Here is a 15,442-nt window from a genome sequence, read left to right on the forward strand (position 1 = left end):
TGAGAAGAACATTTATTCATGTATTTCTATGTATTATATATAATCCATCCAGTTTAATTTGAAAACAGAGTAATAATTTGTTAAAATATAATTGATGTGTACTTTATTTGATTTGACAGTTGTTGACTACACAGAGACGTTGTTACTACTACTAGGCTTCTTGACTATATTTATATATATATATGGCAGTAAATAGCGCGAGCTAGATATTATTGTAATGTTTCGGACCTTTACCCGAGGAGATTTTCTCGATCTGGACCTTTTGGAATTTTAGTTGAATACCCCTGATGTAGACAGTAGGCTATATGACATTCAGTGTCACTGTTTCACCAGGAAGAAAGATGAGAACAAAATGAATGCTTGCATCTTTTATTAATCGGGTCCTGCTCATACTTAACTTAAATGTGTCATAACGTGTGAATTAGGCAAGCAGTTGCAAATGATTAGACCAACTCTAAAGAGCACTGCTCGCCATTTTGACAATAACAATCATTCCATTTTGTCAGTATGTCAAAGCAGCCTGTCTAAATGTCAGCGTGAGTTACAGTTATTAAAAATAGGATATGACTAACTCTAGGATAATTTGTTGTTGATTTATGTAACACTGTAAATGGTCCAAATGATTCAGATCCTCTTGTTGGCCATGTGCAGTGAAAGCTAATGCATCGGATTTGAGCACTCATCTGGAGCGGCTTTCTCGCAGAAGCACCAGTGAAGTAGGTTCATTTCACAGCTGTCAGCAATGTTGTTGTTGATATTAGACATGATAAATAAATGGTCTGTAACATTATACAGTTATTAACTTTTCACACAGCAGAAACGTTGGCTTCTCAAGCACAGGTGTAATAACTAATGATGTGAATAATGGCTGCATCATATTTATTGTGCATGCTGGCTTACTGGCACATCAAAACTTTAGTTAGTTTGTTGTACATGCTGTCTATCAGAGAAGTAAATACATACAAACAAAATATCTGGGGCAATGTCACAATCAATTAGAATGGCTAAAATCAGTGCCTCCATTTTATCAGCCAGTAACAAGGAGCATTGTTACTAACGTACTACCTCATGTTCATGTGTAGCTAAACATAATTTTTTCCTTATGAGTTTATTTTATATTCTTGTCATTTTTGTATCTCTTTTTGAGCTTGTGTACTGCTTTCATGTTTCCCTCATCAGAGACACGTTTATTCGGCTTTTCTGATTGCCGTGATGGAATCAAAAGCATCAGATCACAAGTGCTGCATCAACGAGTGGTCCGGTGAAATGGACCTCCTGCTGCATTTCATCTGAGGCGTGTTTATACGAGTGTTTTTTATGTCCAAGGCCTCAGCATATCTCGCATATGGGGTCCTCGGCAGACCAGCGTGACAAACAAAACCAAATTGCAGCAAAACAGAGTCAAAGAGTCCTTCAGTGAACATGGTTGCCAAACATTATGGTTTGTGAGTTTCTCATCTATAAATGGACAAATTAGCATCCAAGAGGATATCAAGTTTGCCAATTTCCCCCCAATCAGAGCGTTTAGTTCAGTGATTGAACTGAATCGCTGGCACAGAATCACTTCCCAAAGCAATTTATTGGAATGACAACAGCTTGCTGGCCCTGTTGGAGGGAAGTAAATCATCTTTACCCCCACCAGCCTCCTGTGGCTCAGTAGTAGAGCGAGAACGGGGGGGGGGGGGGGGGGGGGGGGGTCTCAGCTGCCACATCAACCAAGCATCTGACACTGCAGCCGGCTGCCAGACGCTTTGACGGTCACAAACACACACACACACACACACACACACACACACACACACACACACACACACACACACACACAAACAAACACACACACACACACACACACACACACACACACAGCATACACACATGATTAAATACTCCCTGCATGCAATCATTAACCCGGTGGACAATCTGCTCAGCAAACAAACAACTACCCCCTACATAATTAATGAGCAGCATGTTTGAAACATAATGTAAACAAAACACCTGAAAAACTAGGCCTGTAATTGGCAGAGTAACCCAACAGCACGTCGTAAACAGGGTGACATGAAGGAAGCTTGTTTTGTTTTTCCCAGAAGGACATTGGTCAACAATGTGTTCGGGGCGTATGTTAATCTGGAAGCCCTCTGTATTTTCACAGTACACTCCATGTTTACACTACACTGCCAAGCTAATTCCCTGCTCCAGTTTTGCCCCCTTTCACCTCTCCAAATCTGACACCTTCAATTCATTTTTTTCTTCAGTTTTTCAAAAGTATTTGACTCAACAACAAACATTTTGGTATCGAGATCTGTTGTGGATCCAAACTCCTCCATTTAACTCCATAAAATTAGCTTTATCTTATCATTTCTTGATCTTTGGATCTGCTGAATTTGTAAATTTGAATTTTAAAAGCGTTCGAAAAATAACAACAGAAAATACAAGGTATGAGCCTTGTGTTGACAGACATGTGTCTACTGAAGTGTCCACAATCGAGTCAACCTGGCACAGCTTCAAATCTGTTGCCGTGGTCTTCAGGCAGCCCTGTGGAAAGAAGGAAAAAGAAGAGTGACTGACCCAGGGTCACTCTCTACTGACACTCCATGCAATCTATAAGAACTAAGCCATGTTAAACGACACTGCAGCATCGTCATAACAAAGAAAATTGCATATCAACAATCCTGTCATGTTACATAAGAACTACAATTTTTGGAATAATTTCAGTGGCACCAGAGAGCCAGGAGGTATTCAATTTCAGAGTTCATGGATTTCTATTGATGGAATAATGTTTCCAGGAAAAAACAAAAACATCTCATGCACAATATAAACAAACACACTTTCTTTACTTTCCGTACAAAACATTACTTAAACTACGACATCAGCCAAAAGAAAGATTTGATTGGTCTTTTTGATCCGTGTATTCAAACTATTTGTGAAACAGAAACCAGATTTGCTTGATGTGAATGCCATCTTGTGGTTATTTTCTTCTGGTCTGCTGATGTGGTCTTAGACCTTTGTCTTGGTGATCATTTTGTAGTTTATGGCTTCTTGTGATGTGAGAGGTATGATTCAATAATACCGGTAACATTTTACACTAAGTCAATACTATAAATTAGAAAACTTGGTATTCATTACCGTGTGGATTTTGCACGAGCAAATTATCAAGTATCTAGCATATACAGTATAGCACAGCCTGTTACCTTAAGAGACACAGTTTTTTGTGTGATTATCTAAATGTCGTATTGTTTGTGCGTTTCATACAATAGTTTACATTGACTTGATCACTGTACCTGTTTACCAATAACCATTTACCATGCCTTGATTTATTTATTTACTAATATGACATGAAGCTGATTTGTATTGTAATAAAGTTTAAGTATGTGTAGGATTTGTTCTTGTGAAGTTAAATACATTTAGTTTGTTGGTCACATGGGTCTTTTACTTACTTCGAGGCACCCAAGTGAGATGTTTGGCCTATTCACCACCGATATTATGAAGTCTTTCTCGTTGGTTTATGGTATTGTTATAGGCTATGTGACTCTTTAGTCATACTGGTGTTATTCACTTTTATTTGTTATTAAACTCATGGTCGAGCTCATGATCAGAAATAAATGTGAGAAGTTGAATTCATTGTACTCCACTGCACTCCCTTAAGTATGACATTGCTGTTTGTTATCTATACCTTTTAACTCCAACATCCTCTCTGCACACAAGAGGCATGTATGATATCTGGGTTAAGCTGCATAACGCTGCAGAAATTTCCTGTGGGCACGCGCCTGACAGCCAGCAGCCGGGTGGGGGCGGAGTTAGAAGTGCAGTTCAGTCCTGAATCTCCAGCCTGATTTGTAGTTAAACACGGCCAGGCGGACCGCTCTGCACACTAGTAGGGTGAAGGTTTGTAATGTCAATATGATACCAACGCTTTATAACCTGTTAATATATACTTAAATAGGTGAATAAACACCTCGAGCCTGCAATGTAATGTTAATGCCCGCGCGTGGAATCTTACGTCTGTTTAGCTTGTTGAAATGCTAGCTAAGTTAGCTAGCGTCATCCAGAAAAGTTAGCTGTTGTCAGAACGAGGCTCCTAACAGGTTAGATGACATCAGGACCAACAAACAAGACGTGCATTCGTATCTCGATGAAGGGTGGCTCGGGGGGTTGTGATTACATTGAGGAACTGAACTGGATTTAAATCACTAGAATAACTCGCCTCATACAACACCAGCTATTCTTTGTGACTTGTGGTAAACGCCAGAAGGGCCTGCGCTGTGTTGCGTGTGCTGCTTTTGTGTTTGGCTGCATGTAGTTCATCCCTGGATGTTTTTAAAAGCAGCAGTTCACATGTAAATCAAGCCAGCACCCGCCAGACTGCGCATTAGCTTTCACTCTTACTTTGCCTTATCTTCCTCTCCGAGTAAATAAGGTCAAAGGCTTAAAGCAGCTGAATTAACTTACTGCCATCTTTCCTATGACCCTCACAACAGTGATCATAATTAGGTGGGGGGATATCAGCCCCCACACCTGTTTCCTGATTAGACTGTAATTGGCAATTTACTGTGATTGTGTTGTTTTCTACATTCTGCTCTGTGGCCTTTTTCTCCCTGCCACTGGACAAGTTTGAAGTACTTTGTAGTGTGTATATATGTTGACCCTATAGGTTGTTATTGTTTCAGTGCACAATACCTCAGACCTCTAGAACCACAGGGGGCCCTGCAGCGTGACATTGTTCCTTGTTTATTCTGAAAACCAGTTACACAATCTTGACTCGGGAGACTCATTTAGACGGCTGCAACTAAAGGTCAAAGTAATGATACATTATGCAAGCTTGCATATGTTACTGTTGCGTATGCCTTGATCCCACCTGTAGCAATATACTTAGAATATAAACGTGTTTTGTCAAGATTCCTATGTACAATATGATTAAGATAAAATATGTAATTTGAATGTAAATAATGCTGATTTGCTGACTGATTCTAGGGAACTAAGAGACAGAAACACACCACTAATGGCCGCAGAGAAGATGGAGACAACAGCCAGTGTGTCCAATGGAGCAGGGCCTGTATATGAGGGAAAAGAAGACTCCCTCAGGTAAAATCTCCCACCAGTATTGTGACATGATATTCACGTTTGTTGTGGTTCTGTCAAACACACATTATACCCCTTATTTTCTCTTATTTTTCTTCCCCAGTCCTGAGGATCTGTCTGAGGTGCTAGCAGCGGGGACCAAGGAGGTTCACGAAAAGGCTGAGAACACCCAGTTTGTGAAAGACTTCCTCAGGGGACGCATCCGCAAAGAGCTCTTCAAGGTCAGTCTGAAGAAAATCAGCGAGGAATTGTTACAGTTTAAAGGGATAGAGTGCTAAACAAGATGAGTAAATAAATGTAATAAACATGTAGGTTATAAAAAGAAGCATCTAAAACTAGAAAAAGGAGACAGGCAATATTACATCGTAACTTTTCCTTCTTGCTTCCTTAGCTTGGTGCCGTGGCGCTCTACTACACGTATACAGCCATGGAGGAGGAGATTGAAAGGAACAAAGAGCACTCCCACTTTGCCCCTCTGTATTTCCCGACAGAGCTTCACCGCCACGAGGCCCTGGCCCGTGACCTCGAGTACTTTTATGGCCCCGACTGGCAGAGCCAGGTCCACTGCTCCCAGGCCACCCAGCACTACGTGGACCGCATTCATCAAGTAGGCCAGGAGGACCCGGTTCTGCTGGTGGCCCACGCCTACACCCGCTACATGGGGGACCTGTCCGGGGGGCAGGTGCTGAAGAAGGTGGCGCAAAGAGCCATGAAGCTGCCGTCCACGGGGGAGGGCCTCGAATTCTACCAGTTCGATGGCATCCATAGCGCCAAAGCATTCAAGCAGCTGTACCGTAGTCGGATGAACGAGCTGGAGCTGGACACGGAAATGAAGAAGAGGCTGGTAGACGAGGCTGTCAAGGCCTTCCAGTTCAACATGGCGGTAAGGGGCCGGAGACGAGGTCTCGGGGTTAAACTACTGGCTGGTGGTTTTGTCCATGTACAGTTGCTAGAATATAGAGTCTGCAACAAGCCTGATAACAGCAGTGACTGTGCGTTTGTGCTGGCAGGTGTTCGAGGAGTTGGAAGAGATCGGTAAAACCATCCAGGAGGACGTGTTGGACGCTGGCATGCCTGTCCATGGCACAATGGGCGGAGACATCAACAAGTGTCCCTACTATGCTGTCAAAACGGGTACGCTTTGATGCTTCTCACTGCAGCACTGTGTCACGATAAAGCTTTTTGTGAAGGTGTTGTGGGGAGGGATCTTGTTTAAGCTTGTTTTTCGTGCTCCCTCAGCGGCGTCTGGTGGAACGGCCTACGCCTCCCGGCTCGCCATGGCTGTCCTCCGACACCCGACCGGACAGGTGCTGCTCGCTGCGTGGTTCGCCGCTCTGGCCGGATTGGCTGCGTGGTACCTGATGTGATCCGGCCTGCTGCTGTCAGAGAAAGGGAGGTGAACGGACCGTAAGGAGTGCTAGAAAAGCTCCATCCAGTCGTAGACCATTTTGTAGTTTCACACAAACATTCTGAACAGGTCCAAGTTTATTTAATGTTACATGTGTGACCTAAACGTGGAACCCGATTCTTGTCGAATGGAATTCCCGTAAAATGATCCGTAGGACCATTTAGGTCGTCTCCTCCAGCCAACCACCCATTAAGCGCCGCCTTGTTACCATTCATCCTCCTGTCTTTTTATTTCTCTACCTCCTCTGCACTATCCCTCCATCCTTCACACTTCCAGTATGGAAGCACGCATTGCTAATACCTAATTTATTGTGACGTTACATTGCCTCCCAATTAAAAAATGTACCTGCCAGGTTGAGAAGCATGGTGACGGAGAGGCTGCCCATGTGTAATTAAACGGTGACAATTTGTTATGATGAATGTATTATCGACATTCATTCATGGGGAAACATACTATGCATATAGTGTGCATGGCGTGAGCATAATAGCACAGTGTGTCTTTGCTGGGCAGACTGGTGAGTTGATGTTGGATGAGGCCTTTATTTTGTAATCCTAATTTGACCAGAGAGAGGAAGTAATGTATGAGTCAATAATACTACAGCATTCTTTTTCACTTCTACACATTGATTGAAGTTCCAACGACGACATTAAAACACAGTGCAGTTCTGTTCTTTTAAAAAAAATACATGATCACATTTCACGATTCAAACATTGCCTGAAATATTTCCTCATCGTTTGTACAGGTCGTACTATGAGACGGGTGACAGAATAACAATACAGCACACCTACACTTCAACAAGTGTACGATTAATAAACACCTTTCAGTGATTATACCACGTATTTCAATCTCTACTAATGCATGTTCAAATGTACTATGTTTCTGAATTATATGATATGGCATCTTGTATTTATGAATAACAAACTGCCTCTTGTTGTATATGCATAGCTTAACTATACAGGATGGATGATTGTGTTTGACCTGCCACAGGAGCCTATATTAGGACAAAGGGGTTCACAGATGTGATTGCAGCTGTTTTAAAAGGAAATTATATTTTTTTTCTCATGTCAAACATTGTCTATATGAAGGCCAAATATCTCAGGTGGTTTATGAAGAACTACTTCAGGTCTTATATGTATGTCCTTTAGCAGCCCAGTTCTTGCTTACGTATCGATTTGTTATGGATATACCAGAATGCATCATCACTAAAACTACGTCACTGTAATTAATCTTGTGTTCATGCTGTAAGCATGGAATCAACTTTCCCAGTAATGCACAACCCTGTCTTTTAAACAGATGAGGAGGAATGTATTCTGTGTGGACTGTTTTGCAGTGTATTAAGAAGCTTCCTGTGCTTTGTGTATTTTGCACATGTTCTCACATAATGTACAGTTTGGATGCACGGTATTCTTTCATTATAACAAGTCATTCAGAGTCTAGCAGGCATGGAGACCGATGTGATGACGCGGTTGAGAGTCTCAGGTTAATGTTGAAGGCAGATGGCAAAACAATGGAGGAAAAGTACAGGGACCGCTTTCGCTCAACGTCCATGTTTTATTTTTCGATGCCAGTGTGATGAGGGGAAGATTTCTATGAATCTCAAGAGTTTTGGTCATTGATTAAACCTCAGATTACACAGAGTGGGATGCATGACTAATTCATTTTGATTTAGACTTTGGTTTTATTAACTCTGCTCTTAATCCCTTCGTGTTTTAGTGTTAGTGTTTTGCGAGAATACTCCCATTGTATGAGAGTGAAACCCCAGGAGTGTGTTGTGCTGTCTATAATGAAATAAATCCTCTTCTTCTTTCCACTGAAATGAAGGTGATTCATTAACTGGTGTTTTGAAATTGCAATAAAAATCTGTTCAGTGCATACTTTGGTTTCTCGGCACAGACCTTAAGGGCTTTAACACATTTGTCAGCATTACATCAATAGTAATAACATAGTAATACACTTTCACATTTTTACTAGCTGTGCTAGCCGTGTTGGTCGGTGGCTTACACTTCTGATAAGATAATATATTTTGGTTTGAGAAATAAATGCTAGTAATGGAGAAATGACATTCCCATCAGCCTCAGCTGCATTTTATCTTGCTAAAATGCTAACCGTCAAACGTTAGCATTTTAGCATCGTCACTGTGAGCTAGTTAGCATGCTAGCATAAAGCCCCTCTGTAAGTTGTGCCCCGTGGCTCAGCCTCACAGGCCTGAGGAGTTGTTGGAGAAAGAATGTCCACAGAACACCACTTTGAAAGAAATTGCTAATAGATTTATTCAAAAGTAAAATGCAGGCTAGTTTATTTAATGCACAGCAACTTTAAATCTGATACAATAGCTCTGCAAAAACAATCCCACCTTTGTGGTGTTTCCGTTTTCTTTGTCGAGGCAGTTAATAAGTGCTTTGACTGCATTATATTTGTATCTAAATAAAGATGAACAAAATGTGTTTTCATACATTCAAGTCTTGACAGAGACAAAGCACTCTTTCTTTAGTGGTTTCTATACAACAGGCTTTTCTCAGACCATTAGCTTTATTATAGCAGTACAGCACATCTATTCTATGAGACACATTGAAGCAACTGTGTGATGCACAACAATGTACAAATGTAATGAAGGTGCAGAATCCTCTCTCGTGATGCAAAGGGTTGGAAGAGGGACAGAGTTCAGTCATCACAGTTCAGGAAACCGAGCCAAAATTAAACTTTCCACAGCAGACACAGCTCTGCAGTGTCCAACACCTGAACTCAACGGTAAACATTGAGTCCGGTGATGTTCAACCTGTGAGGACCGACGGCGCCGAGACCTTTTGGGGGAAATTCAACTTTTAAGCATTCATGAAAACACAACAAAAGCATACAGAACAAACAGGATGAAGAACAGGAAGTTCATTTAATCCCAAATAAGTCTTTTTCAATACAATAATTAATTTATGTGCACATGAATTCTGCTATCACGTTTCTTTTTAAGGGAATTAACAGAAAACCAACAGCGCCCGAATGCTGCGCGACCCAAATGAGCACAACGGACATCTCACTGGGGAGGTGAATGGAGCGCAGGAAGATCCTCTCGTGTGTGGGTTGACTTCGGCAAAAAGAAACAGAGCGGGTGGTCCTCCGGCTCATTCACCGCAGGGCTGGGTAGGTAGGTAGGTAGGTCCGTCCGTCCACAACCTTTGTAGGCCTCGTCCAACACACGATGCTCCTCAACCACCCGTCCCTTTAGTCCCTTTATGATGTGGCTGTGCTGGCCTTACCCCGTCCTCCCTGCTGCCCTCTGATCTACGGAGGACGTCTCTCAGTTCCACGTGGACCGTTTACCTTTAAGAGGAGAGGAAAAGTAAAAAAGGATTTAAAATAGACTCTTGGTAAATTGAACTTTTTGAAATTGAGCTGGCAAGGCACACGACGACATATACAACAGACATTTTGGACATCACAGACTGGGGAGACATCCAGCTGAATGCAGGGGTGCATGCATCAGTGTTTTAATGCGACAGCCACAAATTAAATATTGAAAAGTAATCAAAAAAAGGAGGGTTGCATGATGCATCACATTTATTTTGTGAAGACCAGAATAGACATATTCATTTGGGATGAATGGACACTAGTCCTACCTTGTTTGTGGCTGTCAGGAAGAGCTAAACAATTTCTTTAATTTGGAGAAGAAGCCCCCCTCATGCCTGCTTTGCCCTGCCTCAGACCGCTTACCACTGCTGCCCCCACCTGGACAGAGATTAACACTGCGTCAGCCAGGCGCACAACTAAATCAAACCCTCTTTCCTTAACTCCCATCGTAGAAGATCGGAGATGGACACCAAGCAAAGCAGCAGCAGCAGCAGCACAGGGACAGGCAGGTAAATGTCAGAGTGACTGTCCTCTCACCTGTGGTGGTGGTAGTGACACCGTTGACCGTCCCCTCTACTTCCGTCTCGTCCTCGGCATAGCTCGTTAGCAGAGCTCTCTGTCTGTCTGTCAGCGTCCTACACAGGAAGTCAGTGTGTTAGGGTTCTTGTGATTGCAAAAATAGTTTTGACCCCATGTCTCCAAGACGACAGCAAGTCATTGTATTCAATCACAAGGCCAGTGTCGCATGAATGCAGCAGTTGAACCACATGTGCGTTTGTCTGACGAGTCTTACTTGGGTACTTTTATTTTGACATGGACATAATGGTCTCCGAAGCCATAGCCAGTGATTCGGGCGATTCCCTTCCCTGACAGACGAATCCTCTGGTCCGTCTGGATGCCTGCAGCTATCTGAAGACAAGGAAAAGATCCAGTCATGTGTCTGAAATGTTTCCCCATGAGAAGAGAAGCCTGAGAATGTCTACTTACTGATAAGTTAACGGTTTCATAAAGGCCCTGTGCTCTGGCCGTGCCGCCCAGGATCGCTTGTGCCACCGAGACAAACAGGTCGGAGTGGATGTCCGCACCGTCCCTCCTGAACACGGAACTCTTTTGGACCTGGAGCCCCAAACCAGAACACATCACAGCCAAGTCAAAGAGCGCAGGCAGCTCAATGATTCTTACTGGTCAACACACTCGCAGTACGTCACACAAAGACGACGCCATTACAGCGGCTCTGACGTGAACGTGCACTCCGTGGAGAGCTCCTTTAACTCTGGCCTGTTGATGAAGAAACTCACCCTAAACGTGATGAAGACCTCCTTCTTACCAACTGGCATTCTGACTGTCTGACCATCCTCCACGCCTTGAAGCAAAAAAAAGCCACGGTTAGGTGGGACACACGACCGACATTAAAGAAGTTAAAAAATATGTCCAGTGTGAAACCCATTGTGCTTCTTTGTGAGCAGATTTCATGCTCAAAAGATTTCAGGTCGACTCTAAATTCAAGTATAAGAACAGTTGTTTTCTTTTCTTTATGGCCATTATGATTTGTGAAGAAGTTAAACCCACAGATTAAACTACAGCCACGCCTCAAATTATGTATTTTTCTTCTAAGATTTGGGAGAATATCTTCAGTTTCTCATGAATAGAAATCCACTGTAGGTATTTCCAGTGTGTGAACAGTAGAGCAGGCGGTTGAGTGAGACTAACCCGCGGGCACGGGAACCATCACAGTCTTCTTCTGCTTGGTCTGTCCCGCCCCACGACAGGAGACACAGGGAGTGGCGATGACGGTGCCTTTGCCGCCGCAGCGACGACACGTGGAGCGCATCACAAACGGGCCCGTGTTCACCGTCTCCTGTAGTGTGGACAAAACATGTGCTACGTGACACAACGCAAGCACTCTTTGAAAAATAAAGAGGCAGCGCGTCGGAGCTCTTACCATGCCGGAGCCGTTGCAGGTGCTGCAGTGCTGGACTTTGGTGCCCGGCTCATTGCCTTTACCGTCGCAGCGCTGGCAGGCGGCCTCTGTGTTCACGGAAAACTCTTTGTTGACTCCCTTCGTTGCCTGAGTGAAGGTCAGCTCCATGATGTACTGGGTTGGGGAAAAAAGAGAGGGTGTTAGAAATGAATCACTACTAAAAAAAAAAAAATACTAAATGAGAACCAGAGGGGTTCTAAAAAGCCTCGTCAAAGGCCTTCCTTGACTTAACTTTCCAATTCACACCAACCCACTGACCTCCTGTGGCTGCTCAAATATGGCATTGAAGTCTCCAAAGCCACGGCCTCCAGAAGAGAACTCCCCAAAGATCTTGCGGAAGAGCTCCTCGGGGTCCACGCTGCTGGCGTGTCCGGACCAGTAGTGCTGCCCTCCGCCCGCCTGACCGCCGTCAAAGCCCGTTGAGCCGTACGCGTCGTACTGCTTCCTCTTTCCTTCATCACTCAGCACCTAAGAGGAACACGGAGCAATGGTTCAGAGGTGCATTTGTAATTGTAATGAGATTGTTTCAACGGGAAGAGATGAATATACATCGATTTTAATTAAAAGACATAAAATCTACAGTGCAAGACTAAACCTCGTAAGCTTCGGCCAGTTGAGCAAATTTTTCCTTGGCTTGTGGGTCTTCTTTGTTGGTGTCAGGGTGATACTTTTTGGCCATCTGAGGGACAACAAACACACCGTCAACCGCTGTGAGGACTGGTTAACTGAGAACCAATGCAAGCTCTGAATATACGTCCGGCTGGAGCAGACCTGGTAGTAGGCCTTCTTGACCTCTTTCTGGGTGGCTGTGCGAGGAACGCCGAGGATCTGGTAGAAGTCCTGCTTGCTGCAAGCAGTGGCACTTGTGTGAAAGGACAGCGTGGAGGCAGCATGTGGCGATTTGATGCCTGAAATGTGTCAAAACAGGGGGAAAAAGGGTAAGTTAACACCACTTAGAACAGTATGGCAGCTTTATATTATGTCTCATCTGAATAGTTATTCCCTGCTACTGAAGGTACTGCAGACAAATCAGATGACAGGCCAGCAGTTAACCTGATCTGCAAGATTTATTGAAAACACAAACGTGTCTAAAACTGAGGATGATTCTCTTGCATTTCCGGTTAAAATAAGGTGAAACACTGTTAAAATCTGGCATCACCCCTTTGCAAATTCAACTTGATGACTGCAAACTGAAGTTAGCACATCTGATTGCATAACATATCAAAGACACTCAACCCTGCGTGTGTGAAAACAAATGTATTTTTGTGATACAAGCTCATCTCATCTTAAATGGTTGCCGTTTATAAAAAATGATTCGGTTAAGTTGGTTGTTTTATCCTGCGTCACATGAGTAAACCAGACATTTAGCCTAGCCTAGCATAGGCCAGTACCACTCACCTGACAGCCCTCTCAATGTCAACGCTTTCCCTGCACCGCCACACGTCAGGTTCCCTCCCCGCCACAGTTTTTCCGCTCTAAGGGTAGATATACTGCGGACCCGTCCATGGCCTCCGCAGACGACAGCACCGGCGGCCTTGCGTTGTCCAGAGGACACGAAGACTGTAATCCAGCGTGAGGAGCACCGGGCAGCCGAGGACGCCATGGTTCCTTCACTCGCCGCTGCTCCTGACTCACTGCGCATGCCCGGCACGGAGTGGGCGTGTCACCCGAGAGCGCAAAGATATTCCGACTCAAGATGATGCTCTCTCAAGAAAAACGAGTTTGCAAAAGTTGATCTTAAATATTTGTTTATTTTTTTAAACTCTACTCTAAATGGGCTCTAATATATAACAAATAGGACTGACTACACGTATACAAACATTTTCAGTTTCGTAGTGTCAAAGAGCATCAGAAGTGTGAAGTATAAAAAAGGATGCGCATGTTTTAAGACCCGAGGCAGCACGTGACAGAGCAGGGGTTTATCGAGCGGTTTGGAGAGAAAATCACCGCCCAAGCGGACAGCTCCGTGGGGCAAAGCGAGCGGACAAACGCGGCTAAAACTGAACTGTCAAGCTGCAACAGAGAGTCCTCTGCCGAGTACCAACCAGCTAGACAGAGACACCCGGAAGGCAGGAACGTTCCAATTTTGAGAGAGCAGCATGAATCGCTTTAAGACCTCCAAATTCAAAAACACCACTCCGAAAATTGCCAAGAAAGACGTGAGTAGCTCACGAAACGTCTGAGAGGAGCGAGTTATCCTAGCTAACGTTAGCTCTGGTTATTAGCCGTGCTGCTGAAGTTGTGTTTTGGGGGAACGCCTGCAAAGGGATGTTGAACTTCCTGCATCTGGAAGGCTGCTTAGCATCGACACAACTATCTGAACTAACGCACCGGTATTCAGGCAAACTGTAGAGAAAACCACGAGCCATGTGGTTGCTCAGAGCTGTTAGCCTCATCGGAAGATGATGCAGTGACGCCCATCATCATCATGCTGTTATATTATAACCGTAGACAGAGTTTCTCATTGCTTTTTCAACAAGCATGCGATGTTGCACATATGTTTTGCCTGCAGAGATTTGACAAACCAAAGTGAGAAATACAACATTTTAATGGCAAATGCGATAAGCGCTATATTGCTGTCTCTCAGTGATAGATGCCCTGCAGGCTGCAAGAGGCGACATGTCTGGACGGGCCTGGAGCGTCTAGCATACACAAATCTGCCATTTTTCTCGTCCTCTGGAACCGATTTGTTTCAGGTTGCACCGACTGCAGCTCTCCCTGCTGAGGTGGATTATGTAATCCTCTACCTTTTTGTTTTTATTCAGGGTCGTGAAATGCTTGGTATTTACAGAGACGGTGGAGTATTTCTCCCAATCTCTGCACAGGATCTGAGACAGCAGGTGGTGCTTTTGCTGCCTTGAATGTTAAAACTAGCCCAACAGACCAGTTCCGGTGCTGAAGTCATGTGACAGGTAGCTGTCACGTCAAACGCTGTAGAAGACAAGGATAATGAGAGAAGAGGCAGGACAACGGGCTCTTAGGGATGTAAAGAGACCAGAAAGCAAAGACGAGTGGGACATTTATCCTCAGACTCTCAAGAACAGCTCGAGTCTTCCACATGGGTTGAGAGAGTTTACAGGTGTAGTCTAATTTAATCAGCCGAGGCTTTCTAATCCTGGGTCTGTCTCTTTAATCCAGGGAAAGACACACACCAGATCTGGTCCATGTTGACCCAACTGGATATATTAAGGGAAGATGAGCCTTTTGTAATGTGAAAAAGTGTCATCATGCAGGAAATGATGCTCCAGATACAGCAATTCTATCTATGAAATGCCGAAAAAGTTGTGTCTTAATGGAGAGTCATACCTGTTTGAAGTTCTGCAGGGATTTAGTCAGAGAGGAAATTATACAAAGAAGATGAGACAGCTGTGCAGGTAGTCAGCGGCATAACTAATGGTGAGCAGAATGAAAATAAACACAAGCTCACATGTGGTTCAACCAGAAGAAAGGACTGTTATTTATTGGGATCATACGTTTTAACACAGCACCAGTGACGCATTTGTTGCCAACAGCTCTTTTGACATGCATATTTGTAGAATATGTGATCCAAACATGTGCATCATTTTGGCCAAAATCTCTGTCATGGTTGGCCTGTAACAGTTGTCAGAGGAGCAGCGGTGTTTGTTGGACGCTCG

General features: G+C 43.8%; 3 protein-coding genes across 4 annotated transcripts in view; 2 read left to right on the forward strand and 1 right to left on the reverse strand.

Moving 5' to 3' along the window:
* The first annotated feature begins 3,787 nt into the window (after positions 1 to 3,787).
* hmox2b (heme oxygenase 2b) lies at positions 3,788 to 7,312 on the forward strand. Its single transcript, XM_079282282.1, has 6 exons — positions 3,788 to 3,882; positions 4,969 to 5,079; positions 5,180 to 5,297; positions 5,468 to 5,959; positions 6,087 to 6,210; positions 6,316 to 7,312. The coding sequence occupies exons 2-6, from the start codon at positions 4,997 to 4,999 to the stop codon at positions 6,441 to 6,443; spliced, it is 945 nt and encodes a 314-aa protein (XP_079138408.1). The 5' UTR covers positions 3,788 to 3,882; positions 4,969 to 4,996; the 3' UTR covers positions 6,444 to 7,312.
* Positions 7,313 to 8,739: 1,427 nt separating this feature from the next.
* Positions 8,740 to 13,449, reverse strand: dnaja3a (DnaJ heat shock protein family (Hsp40) member A3a; the record flags this gene model as incomplete). Its single annotated transcript, XM_079281068.1, has 11 exons — positions 8,740 to 9,799; positions 10,364 to 10,461; positions 10,620 to 10,735; positions 10,814 to 10,942; positions 11,125 to 11,189; positions 11,537 to 11,684; positions 11,769 to 11,921; positions 12,066 to 12,275; positions 12,403 to 12,486; positions 12,579 to 12,715; positions 13,206 to 13,449. The coding sequence occupies 11 exons, from the start codon at positions 13,447 to 13,449 to the stop codon at positions 9,777 to 9,779; spliced, it is 1,407 nt and encodes a 468-aa protein (XP_079137194.1). The 3' UTR covers positions 8,740 to 9,776.
* Positions 13,450 to 13,818: 369 nt separating this feature from the next.
* The window catches only part of coro7 (coronin 7), a 94,197-nt gene continuing 92,573 nt past the window's right edge, over positions 13,819 to 15,442 (forward strand). For both annotated transcript variants that reach the window (XM_079281654.1, XM_079281655.1), the window contains exon 1: positions 13,819 to 13,966. In XM_079281654.1, coding sequence (XP_079137780.1) covers positions 13,907 to 13,966 — 60 coding nt within the window. In that variant the 5' untranslated portion in view covers positions 13,819 to 13,906. The remainder of the gene's footprint in view (positions 13,967 to 15,442) is intronic.

The sequence above is a fragment of the Melanostigma gelatinosum genome (assembly GCF_949748355.1).
Source record: "Melanostigma gelatinosum genome assembly, chromosome: 13".
In the NCBI taxonomy this organism is placed as follows: domain Eukaryota; kingdom Metazoa; phylum Chordata; class Actinopteri; order Perciformes; family Zoarcidae; genus Melanostigma; species Melanostigma gelatinosum.

What these genes read in the sequence shown, in the direction of transcription:
- hmox2b (XM_079282282.1), top strand. Translation starts at nt 4,997, where the DNA reads ATGGCCGCAGAGAAGATGGAGACAACAGCCAGTGTGTCCAATGGAGCA. An exon ending in GGAAAAGAAGACTCCCTCAG is followed by an intron (nt 5,080 to 5,179) that starts GTAAAATCTCCC and finishes TTTCTTCCCCAG; the next exon opens with TCCTGAGGATCTGTCTGAGG. An exon ending in CCTTCCAGTTCAACATGGCG is followed by an intron (nt 5,960 to 6,086) that starts GTAAGGGGCCGG and finishes TTGTGCTGGCAG; the next exon opens with GTGTTCGAGGAGTTGGAAGA.